At 41.7% G+C, this 12,202-nt stretch overlaps 1 protein-coding gene across 1 annotated transcript in view; it reads left to right on the top strand.

The window, feature by feature from the left end:
• The window catches only part of BPGM (2,3-bisphosphoglycerate mutase), a 28,423-nt gene that overhangs the window by 4,077 nt on the left and 12,144 nt on the right, over positions 1 to 12,202 (top strand). Inside the window, exon 2 of the mRNA XM_005860705.2 lies at positions 7,235 to 7,896. Within this exon, the coding sequence (XP_005860767.1) occupies positions 7,296 to 7,896 (601 nt within the window). The 5' untranslated portion in view covers positions 7,235 to 7,295. The remainder of the gene's footprint in view (positions 1 to 7,234; positions 7,897 to 12,202) is intronic.

Below are 12,202 nucleotides of genomic sequence, written 5' to 3'. Positions count from 1 at the left end.
GGTATTTGAAAATATAAGTCACTTGCAGAGTGTGTTTCCTTTGAATCACCTATTTGTTTCTTTATTGCCAAGGCAATTGTATAGCACCTATTCTTGAGCAAGTATACATTCATTTGAAGTCTGAGTCATTGTGGCAATTTATAAAGATGTCTAATAGAAGTAAAGTATGTCAAAATGACAGATTATTTTTTGAAGTTGGCTAACGAGGTGAATAATTTTTCCTTCTAGTGTTTTCTTTAACCCATTATTAAATAATTAAATTAAGGAAAAGTAAACTACTCAGACTGATTTAAATGTTCTCAGTATTGTATTCTGTGAAGAATAAATACAATTATGAATGGGATTCCATTACTCAAGGTACTTGATGTTCTGGCCAAGAATAAAGTCAGGTAATATAATAATGTTGGGATTATTCTGTGACCAGATGCTTAAAGTTTCAAAACAGTGATGCAATTAGGAGATGAGAGAATGGTATCCTGCCAGGCCAGGTATTGGCAAATTAAGGCCTTCTGGCCCACTACCTGCTTTAGTAAAGCCTACAAGCAATGAGTGGTTTTTACATTTTTTAACGCTTGAAATAAGTCAAAGAATAACAATATTTCATGTGCATGAAAATTATATGAAATTCTAATTTCGGTGTTTATACATAAAGTTTTATTGGAACACAGCCTCATTTATTCATCTGTGTATTGTCTACGGCTGCTTTCAGCTACAATGGCAGATTGTAATACCATATAGCACAACAAACCTAAAAAAATTACTATTTGTCCTTTTACAGAAAGAGTTGCCAATGCCTGAGCTAAGCTATAGTGTCTTTCACGTTCATCTTCTTCACATTTCAACAGTCATTTTCTTGGTGCAGGTCTTCATTGTATGTTACCAGAATTATTGCAAAATCCTCAAAAGTATTCATATCTTTGGTTTTTCTTATCTCAATTTGTAAATGCTGCCTGATTCTCCTAAAATACACATTATTAAACCTTTAATGATGTCCCAGTATTTATACAAGAACCTATATTCTTTGGCACAAGTACCTGCAGGTACTATTCAGCCTTATCTTTCTAGGCTAGTCTCCTCCTACTTCCTCGTTGTACCCTATACTTAGGGTGATCATACAATTTTCCAAATGGGACATTCAAGTGTGAAAATGTTTCTATGATAATTATGTTGGGAAATAGGCCTAAAGCAAGATTGCTCTAGGTAAACCAGGACATATAGTCACCCTACCTATTTCCAGTAATTTTGAATGAGTCACCATTTTTCATATGTATTTGTTCCCTTGCCTCTACTAGTACTCACTATCCCCTTAGACTAGAATGCCTTTTCCTTTTTCTATAAATCTAAATCTTGAACATCATTCCCAAACCAGTTTAAAGAGTGCCATGTCCATGAAGCCTTGCTCAGAAATAATCTTTTTCACCTCCCTTATGAATGGAGTGTTTCTCATGATTCGAATTACTTTCTGCTTTAGCAGTACGTACACATGCACACATGTCACCCTTCCCTAACCAGTTCCTTGAAGACATATCCTTGTTGGTTTCTATATTCCTCACAGGCTCAAATGGGATTTGCAACACGTTTGAAAAATGAATTAATTAACCAGATTTGGGAGACTGAGTATTTGTGGCTGTCAATTTATAAATCACCCATTTTAATGGTATTAAGTAGTGAGGAAAGTTGGGTTTCCAAGGACTGAGGACAGAGTCTTGGGTGCCAGTGTGGCAGAGTGCTTCAAGGCATAAATGTAGGCTTGATCTGTGTCACCTTGAGCAAGTGAACCTCTCCTCAAAAGTTTCTGCATCTTTAAAACGGGACTAATCACAGTACCTCTCCATAGAACAGTGGTTGAAAATTCAAATAGTCCAAGCACATGGTGAGCACTCCTTGAATGTTAGCTGCTATGACATCATATGATATCTTCATCATCATAATACTATTCTGGTGGGTAGGAAAATACAGAGACCTAAGACCAGGGCGTAACAGTAGAAGAGCCTGGGAAGTACAGCACTGAAATCCTAAAGAATTTTTTTCCTTGGTGGAAGTAGTCAGCTGCAGAGTGTGAGTTCCAAGAGAAGATGGTCTCCACTTACTAAGAAATAGCTAATCTGCAGTTTTTTGAGAGACCATGTCAGTAGTGTGGACAAGGCACAAGTTAGGTGTCAAGGGACTAAAAAAAATAATGGCTAGAAGGAAGGAAAAATAGCAAAGAAGAAGGGGCAGGAAGATGAGACACAGTCATATAAAAGTACATTTTTTTTTTGAGCCATACCATACTTTAAAAAGAAAGGAGGCCTGGGGTATGAATTCACTGACCTGTATGGTCCTTTTTTGGTATAAAGTAAATCATCAACTAAAATTAATGCTTAATTCAAGTGTCGAGGGATAAGTGAGGAACCCTAAGAACCAACTCCAAGGTGGTGAGCTTTACCAAAAATAAAACTTGATTTTGAAAAAGAAGTTTTTAAATTGAGGGTGGGGAGTATATATTGAGGAGTATATATTCTTAGTATGATATCTATAAGTTGGGGTGACTATTGCCCAATTTGACTTTGTGCAATGAGTTTTTTCTCAAGAGCAGTCATAAGCTGAGCCCTCCTTTATTCCTTTCATAAAATGCTGCCTGGGCTTGGAAAGACAAGTCGTGACTGGATATGTTCCTGGGAAATGAAGCCAAATGAGCCCAGATCCTCAAACCAAGACTCTAAAGTCTTCAGTGGTGAGATAGGGAAAGCTCAGGGATCAGGGGGAGAAGACCTAAAATTTGCCAGTTAGTACTGTATGTTTCTGAACAAGTTAATCGGAGTCTCTCTCTGTGTGGAGATTATGGCCATTCATGAACATACTAAATTGTAAAGGCTACAAAAATATAATGGATGGTTATTCTTGGCACTGGCTTTGCCACTAAATACACTGGGATTCTTGAGTTAAAGCTTTCTAACATCTCAGGCCTGCCAACTGACTGTTTTTACTTTGGCAGTTACCACCAAAACTGTCAAGCCTCAGCCTCATTAGCACAGCATAATCATTTTTGTCTAACTTTGAGTCATTCAACACATCTCAGGACATATACCTAGGTTGAAGGTTTGATTCCTGGTCAGGGCGTATATGGGAGACAACTGATCAATGTTTCTCTCACATTGATGTTTCTCTCTTTCTCTCTCTCAAATCAATAAAAAACATATTCTCGGGTGAGGATTTAAAAAAGAATTTTATCAAGCTTATATGATGGAATGATAATATTTTGAACCTATAGGGTTAAATAAAATGTACTATTAAAATTAATTTTACCTATTTTTAACTTTTAATATGGTTTTAGAACATATATGGCTTGCATTATATTTTGACTGGACACAGCTGATCTAAAGGATGACTAGACGTTACTGAAAGCAGCGTGGGACTGAAGTGAAAGTGGAGGGGAGACAGTGATGGGCTGGGAGAGGGTTCTGTGTAGTATGTGTAGAGGTCCTGAGGCAAGAAAGAACATGGCATGCTCAAGGAAATAAAAGAAAACCAAAGCCTTGCAGGCCACAGTAAAGACTTTGAACTTTATCCTCAGATCAATAGGAAGTAATTGAGGGTTTTAAATGGGGTACTTAGTTTTCAGGAAGTTTGCAGTTAATAAATGAGAGCAAAAGAGCTACAGCTGAATATAGCAAGATTCTCATAATCATCTGCCCCCCCCCCCCCCAAAAAGGAAGAAAAATGGGGTGGAGGTATTTGGTTGGGAAATACCATTGAGAGGGAGCAGGACCCTGCCCACCCATCACCTGCCCCTGTTTCTGCTCCAGGATATGAGGCACAAACACCCCCAACTAAGAGAGAAGCAGACAACTGGGAGATAGTTTGCATTCAGTTCACTTTCAGCTTGGTTACAGCTCAGAGCCGGAGGAAGCATTCCAGGAAGAGTACAAAGTTGAGTGGGAGTTTGATTACAGAGTTGGGACTCTGCAGGCTGGTGGCAGAGGGTTTAGTGAAGGAAGGACAGGAACGAGGAAGCCCAGTACATAGGGGATTAGAGGGTCTGTTCCTTGAAAGAGTGTGTGGGACAATAACAGGGAAAAGCTTGGATTGGAGCCTGGAGGCTTGGGGTCTGACCATCTCCTGGGGTATGATGGCCTCCCCACTCATCTGTGCCAGGAGGACATTTCCCTTTAAGTCACAGGTCATACACTAGCAGACCCAATCTAGCATGCAGACATGTTTTGTTTAACTCACATTTAAAAACTATTCAAATGAGTCGCCAGTATTTGTATCAGGTATCACATGAAAATGCGCATTTCCAGGGTTTTTGACAATTGGAAGATCTAGGAACCCCAGTTCTTCAGTCTCACAGGGAAGTGGGCTGGAGCTAAGTAGTAGCTACTCCTTTTTTTTTCCCCCTATAATGTAAACATTTAGGAACTGAAATGATTATTTTTCTTTTTTTTTAAAGACATTTATGCTAAAAATAAAATGGAATCCATAGGTTCTCTGTGGTCTGAGTCTAAGTCTTGCATTCTCTCCAGTCTTTGGTTTCAGCAGTCCCATCTTCTTTCAGTTCTTCAGAAAAGTTCTAAGAATAGTACCCTTAGTTCAGTGAGACCAGGATATACGAAAGCTTCGTCCATTTACACAGAGTGGCGTCCATCAGAGAAGCATGTATCTTCCCTGCAGCTCACCACTGTTCCCACCACCCCTGTAGCCCAGCATCACTGCTTTTTCACACATCTGTCTATCTGGCCACTGGGACATGTGAGTTTGCAGGCCATGCCTTAAACTTTAATCAAACTGCCGAGTGTTGATGAACGCTTGGTATACCAGCTCCATGAGGATTAAAATCTTAAAGATTGCTAACTTTAAACCTCAACAGCGCCTTTGTAAATATTTAGCAGTTAATTAAATGGGAAAAGTCAGTTGATAGCATCAAGGAGGAGAAAGGGAAGTGACTTTTAGTTTACCTGAGATAGATGCACTAGCTTGGGACCTTACTCTATATTCACTTCCTGTACATGAGTGAGGGAAGGGTATGTATTTGTATAGTCTTTGTGGCTGTAGGACGGTTTCTCTGCTCCAGTATATATATTTTAAGGGGGGGCGGGCAGAGAAAGTGGTTTATTCCTTAAACAAAGTAAGCAAATGCAGCAGATTAAAATACTGCAAAGCTTGGTGGTAGGTGCCTGAGTGTTCCTGCTATATATATATATTTTTTATTCCTTTGGTAGAGTTCATAACCAAAAGATGAGGAAGTGCTTCTGCCTACAAAATTTGTCCATCATATTCCTCTTCATTTGAAGGGAAAATAGCTCATTAGCGTAAGAAGGTTTTTCTTGCTTGACAAGACAAAGTAAGGGCTGAGGCAGTGGGACAGTTCATAGCTTCTTTTCTCCACACCCCCTTCCCCCCCACCACCACCACCAAAAAACAAGACAATATATGTTATGAGAGATGGATTCAGTTTCTGATGGGCCTAAAGCTTCTACTACTTGGTGGATTAGGGCTCTTTAAAAACACAATGCAAAAATACCTTTCTTTTGTAAATTACATACACACCCATGTGAATTCATTATTTGGTCTCCCGGTGCCTTAGAAGGTGTTTGTTCCAGCTTGAACTTCATTAGCGTCATGATCATTCTGCTTCTGGACACCAGTAATCATCTAGCTAAATACTGCCCACATGCCTTCATCCCATTCTCTGTTCTTCTGACACCCTGATGCCCCTCTGGGCTGAGGGTAGAGGCATCACTCTCCCTCTGGAAATTCTCAGTGAGGACCTTCAGCTGAGCGCGGAGCTCAGGATCTTCCAGTGACCTCATGCTTTTCTCCCTGCTCCACATGTGCTAAAGCTTCAAACCTGGTGCTTGACAAGAAAGGGAAATCATAAACCCAACTGCTGGAGCCTTTCAACTTGCAAATCACCTCAACCTGCTGCCTTCCTCAGGTCCTCCGTTTGCCTTCCACTGAAGCCTAATTTGAAAGCCTTTCCCCACCTTCAGAATCTTTAGGAATTAGTAAAGAAAGGAAGAAACTAGCTCCCGATTCCAATTAACTTTGTCCCTGAGGGTTATATAACTGTGGCTGAATCACAGTTTTCGTGGGACGGAAAATCTGCAGCTCATGGAAGTTGCCAAGAGTGGCAGAAGACCAGGCCCCGGTGTTCATGTAATCTTTGCTCCCCAGTGTGGAAAATGCTGGGGTGGAGGTGGAGAGTGCTGGGCATGTAAACCAAACAGCATTTGTCAGTGAAGGTACGTCCACTGCAAGGTGAGTGAAGGCAGGCCGACGCAGCCAGGCAGCAGAGTCCTGGGAGACAGAGTGGCCCAGCAGATCTCTGGGGCAGCAGCTTAACTTAGCAAGTTCAGAACATTTTTTGGTTGCCTGCTCCACTTCACTAGATTCTTCTCCCGCTGAGATGTGGCTGGTGTGTGTAGGACAGTTGAAGGGTTGGGAGGAGGAGGAGGCAGGGCCTCCTTATCACTTAGCTGCTTCTCCTGCAGACCTGCTCCTGTAATCTGTTTCTACACGCAGCAATTGCTCAGCTGTGTGCCTTTGATAACTTGTTTTGCATCCGGATTTATTCCTGCCAAAAGCACTATCTTGAGGCAGGTGAGAGATTATTTAGGTGAATACCATGTTTGGTGTTAACGTCACTTTAAATCACTTTTAATGTTGTTTGAATGTTGACACTTAGATTTTCTTGTATGTGGTATAGCCTGTGGCATTGAAGAAATAGTTGCCAACAATCATTGATTTAAATACCAGATAAATGTGGTGGTTTATTGAATTAACATGTTTAATGACATCTCCAGTGAGGTGAGGCTGGTAAATATTCTTTTTCCACCAGAGGAAAAACAATGAGAAGGATGCTGTCAATCTAGAGTCTGTTACTAGTCATCTTTGTAGACATCTCCACCTCATTCTGGTAAAGCCTCTCTTCTGTAAATAAACTGCCTTTGATCTGGCGGAAACGCAGCATGCCATTAGAATGAAGTGTTCTCATGATTTTACATCATGCAATTAACATACTATCTAGCCATCAGAAAATTTAAGTCAACTAGGTTTCCTGTAATTAATTATCTGTAGAATATGCCTTTATGTGCCATAGTGAATGAGTTGCCGGATGTCTGATATCAAAACTGTTTAAAGGAATTGCTCTAGTTTATTTTAGAAATTGGCTGTGGTAATGTTGTGCTTCCTTTCCCAGGTAGTCAGCTGAATGAAGAATATAACTTACGCGTTTTGTTTCTTCTCTTTCCAGATGTATTTCTGTCATTGAACATTGGCCCATTTGAAGGCACGAGGGAAGCTCAGCCATCAGTATGTCCAAGTACAAACTGATCATGTTAAGACATGGGGAGGGTGCTTGGAACAAAGAGAATCGTTTTTGTAGCTGGGTGGATCAGAAACTTAACGATGAAGGCTTGGAGGAAGCTCGAAACTGTGGGAAGCAACTCAAAGCGCTAAACTTTGAGTTTGATCTAGTATTCACATCCGTTCTTAATCGGTCCATCCACACAGCCTGGCTGATCCTGGAAGAGCTAGGGCAGGAGTGGGTTCCTGTGGAAAGCTCCTGGCGTCTGAATGAGCGTCACTACGGAGCCTTGATCGGTCTCAATAGGGAGAAAATGGCTTTGAATCATGGCGAAGAGCAAGTGAGGATCTGGAGAAGAAGCTACAATGTGACCCCGCCACCCATTGAAGAGTCTCATCCTTACTACCAGGAAATCTACAGTGACCGGAGGTATAAAGTGTGCGATGTACCTGTGGATCAACTGCCACGGTCTGAAAGTTTAAAGGATGTTCTGGAGAGACTCCTTCCCTTTTGGAATGAAAGGATTGCTCCTGAAGTGTTACGTGGCAAAACCATTCTGATATCTGCTCATGGAAATAGCAGTAGGGCACTCCTGAAACATCTGGAAGGTACTATCTTTATGCCACTACTTATTAGAGGTTGCTAATGTTATTGTTACATCTTAATCTGGGAAGGACATGCTGTTTTAGCTAATAATGCACAGTTTACATAATAGACTTTCCTTCCCTATTCTCTTTGGTCACTTTAGTCTTTTAAGAATCATTTTGTTCTAGAAGTAAAAAAATTCTCTTCCTTTTCTATTCATATTATCTGGAGCAGTAGCTATCAAACTTGAGCAAGCATCAGAATCACCGGGAGAGAGAACTTGGTCTACCACAGGTTGCTGGCCTTGCCCTCGGTGTTTCTGAACCTGAAGGCCTGGTGTCCCAGCCTAAGAATTTGCATTTCTGAGAAATTTTCAGATGTTGATACTGCTGCTTGGGGTTCTCCATTTTGAGGATCCTGAACTAAAGCACTATGTAGCTTTGTTATAGAAAGATAAAAGGAGGCTAGGGAGGGAAGAGGTTTCTGTTGAAATGTTAAAGTAAACTTATCTGAGTCTTTCAAGATCAGTAAAATTATCTAGACTTCAGTTTTGCTCATGTTCTCCCAACTTAAAACAATTGTTGCTGTGTTTTCAGACCTAGGTGTCTTGAACAATTCTTTTGTTCTAGTCCTCTCTTTCCAGAGCAGGCTTAGTCCTTGATCGGGAGAAAGTTGTGGGGGAGAGGAGGATAAAAAGATAGCTTATTGGAGATAATCAATAGCCTCAATAATGCTCAGTGTTACATTCTAAATGTATTGTACAATGTACTGTATTGCTACCTGTCTCTTAAGTTAACATGAACTAAATGAACTCTTTTGAGGACTCAAGCTCACCAGTTTGGGGCATCAGTGATTGCACTGTGAAGTTTTTAGGGTATTTCTCACCCCCTTTCTCCCTTCACTAAGTAACATTATCCGGTTGTGCTTTTTGAGTGATCTGCTCTGTGTGGTGTTTTCTTGTCTATCAGCATGTCAGCAGTTGACTTACTGATGTTTGAGTGCATTTCTCTAATATCCCTTTTCCATTCTGCTTTACTTTTCTATATGGGGCTGTGAGAAATGAAAGGGTTAACCTCATATGTGAATTAAGTGAAAATAGGTTGTTGGTAACAAAATAAAGTGATCTTTATAAGATTTTACTGTAAACTTTTTAGCATGTGTTTTTTTAGCCCTAATTTTTATAACATGGCCAACAGCCAAATCATTACTCGTATACCTGCATCCATTAGTTGTGCAGAAATCTAAGATCTACAGACTTTATTGGCTGTTAAAAACTTTATTGTCTAGACATGGCGCTCAATCTGTTTGTATGTGTGTGTACATATCTTATTTACTCAACTATTTATATAAAGAGTTCTATTCTTCCTTGTTCAGAACAGATGTTTGGTTAAGTGATATATAACTTCATCATTATTGGAATATAGTACTTTATTGTTTGAAGAAGAATTGAGGCTCCTTTTAGGATGACAACAACAGACTGAAATTCAGAATTTCAAAGTTTCTTCCAGAAGATGTACTCTTTTTCACATGCCGTGTTTCTTTTTTCAGAGATGAAACTTAGCTCTCTGTGTGGCCAGGCACCATTCCCCAAAGAAAATGTTATCATTTGGGTCCTCTTTTCTTCCTTGTCTTAGCTAGGAAATCCTCCCTTTAAAAACAAAACCCTGCCATTTAGTATCATCTACTCTCCTCTCTTCAGGTTTAGATGTCTTTAAGATTATTCTGTAGCCCAACCATAGCTCATTCTAGTGCTCCTCCTATTAGTGCATTGATGATTTAACTATTTGTTACTGTTCTTTTTTGAAGGAAGTCAGATGGTTTAACAAATGGTGCCAAAGAAAACTGTCACCATGGTGGGGAATGAGGGAGAATTACCTGTGGAAGGCAAGCTTACACACAGAAAAGTTTACTTTATATATTTAAGAGAGGTTTTGAAACCATTAATAATTTATTGAGAAACAATTAAATGGTATAGCTGTTTTGGAAAACAATCTGGCAGTTCTCTGACAGGTTAAATATAGAGTTACCATATGATCCAGCAATTCCACTCCTAGGTATATATCTGTTTTAGTTTCCTAGTGCTAATGTAACAAAATACCAAAAACTAGATTACTTAAAGCAACAGATAGTAATTTTCTCATAGCTTGAGGGACTAGAAGTCCTAAATAAAGATGTTGGCAGGGTCATGCTCTCTCCTAGTGGCTTTAGGAAAGAATCCTTTCATGCCTCTTGTACCTTCTGGTGATTGCTGGAAATCTACAAATCTGTTCCTTGGTTTGTAGATCTATCACTGCAAACCCCTGTCTTCACTTGGCTTTCTCTCTGTGTATATCTCTGATTCTTGTCCAAATTTCCCCCTTTTGTCCTTACATCAGTAATATTGGACTAGTGCCTACCCCATTGGCCTCATTTTAACTTGGTTACCTCTATAAAAAACCTATTTCTAAATAAGGTCACTTACCGAGGTATTGGAGGTTAGGACTTCAACATATCTCTTTTTTGAGGGGGGTGGGGGTGGGGGATAGATACTAAGGTAATTGAAAACATATATCCATACCAAAAAATTTAAACAAACCTTAATAGCAGTATTATTCATGGTAGTCAAAATGTGGATGCAACCCAAATGCCAATTAACTGGTGGTTGGATAAATTAAATGTGGTATGTCTGTACAATGGAATATTATCTACGTATATAAAAGCCCAAGTGACTGTCCGACCAGTAGCTATGATGTGCAATGACCACCAGGGGGAAGACGCTCAACACAGGAGCTGCCAAGTGACAGCAACTTTGCAGAGTGCCCTCCTGCACTCCGGGACCCCTCGGGGGATGTCGGACTGCCGGTTTTGGCCTAATCCCCATAGGCCAGGCTGAGGGACCCCACCTGCCAGAGGGACCCCGCTCACTCCACAGATGGCCTTTGAGTTCTGGCACTGCCCCAGGTGCGGCCGGCCAGGGAGGGACCATGGGAAGTTGGCTCCAGTGCATGTCTGGCCCATCTTGCCCAGTCCCACCCTGCCAGCCACCTTCTAATTAATTTCCTTTCAATGTGCACGAATCTGTGCACCGGGCCTCTAATTCAGCAATAAAAAAAGAATAAAATACTGATACATGCTGCAACATGGATGAACCTCAAAATTGCTACAATAGAAGAAACAAATCACAGAGGATCATCCTATATAATAAAAGGCTAATATGCAAATAGACTGAACGGCAGGACAACTGAACAATCGGTTGCTATGACATGAGCTGACCACCAGGGGGCATGTGCGGAACATGGCAGGCGTTGGCCACGGTGGGATGGTAGAGCAGGTGAGCGAGGGCACCAGACCAAGGCAGGGCACCAGTTGCTGTCATTGGGGCGAGCCTCTGTTGGTTACTGAAAATTCTTTGCTCCTGTGTGCCACGGTCCCCCCCGGCGCTTGCACCCGCTGCTGGCACCGGAGCCGCCACTTGCACCCACTGCCAGCGCCAGCCTTGCTCACACCCGTAGCTAGCGCTGGAGCAGCCACTCACACTCGCTGCCAGTGCTTGGCGCTGGTCCTGATCACTTGGCACCATCAGTGGGTGCAGGCAGCGGCTGCTGGCCCTGTTCACCCCTGAGGGCTTCTCCACCTCCCCCTGCTCCTGAGGGGTGATCGAGGCAGCAGCTGCCGCTCGCACCCACTGCTGGCACCAGCCCCAATCACTCTGTGCCATCAGTGGGTGCAAGCGGGGCCGGTGCTGTCAGTGTGTGGCGGTGGGAGTGTGGCTGTTGGCAGACGGGACCTGGGTGGGAGGGGCTGGGCGAGGGCGCGGAGGATGGGCTGATACCCGCCCCTGTGCCGGCTGCAGCCTCGTGGACCACAGTTCCTTTCAAGGTGCACGAATTCGTGCACTGCGCCCCTAGTATATTTTAGGATTCTATTTCTATGAAATGTCCAGAATAGGCCAATCTACGGAGACAAAAAGTAGATTGTATCTGGGACTGGGGTGGAGGTGAAGGAGGGCATGGAGTGAAGCGTGACTGCTAAATAGGTGCAGGGTTTCTGGTTGGGGTAGTGGAAATGTTCTGAAATGTATTATGGTGATGGTTACACAAGTCTGAATATATTAAAAGCCATTGAATTGTACACTTTAAATGGGTGAATTGAATGATATGTGAGTTATCATTGAACCTGCAAAAATAACTACATCAATGGGACTGAAAGATGAAAGGATTTGACATTGGCCTAGAAAAAAATAGTTTAGGGCAGAGAAGCATTGAACAGACTGTCAAATTACAGTGGGAAGGCTGGGAAGTGTTGGAGGGGGAGGGGGTAAGAGATCAACCGAAGGACTTTATGTATGCA

Source organism: Myotis brandtii, unplaced genomic scaffold (genome assembly GCF_000412655.1).
Source record: "Myotis brandtii unplaced genomic scaffold, ASM41265v1 scaffold1384, whole genome shotgun sequence".
In the NCBI taxonomy this organism is placed as follows: domain Eukaryota; kingdom Metazoa; phylum Chordata; class Mammalia; order Chiroptera; family Vespertilionidae; genus Myotis; species Myotis brandtii.
Note: the sequence above shows the minus strand (reverse complement) of the source record. Positions and strands in the feature narration are given on the sequence as shown.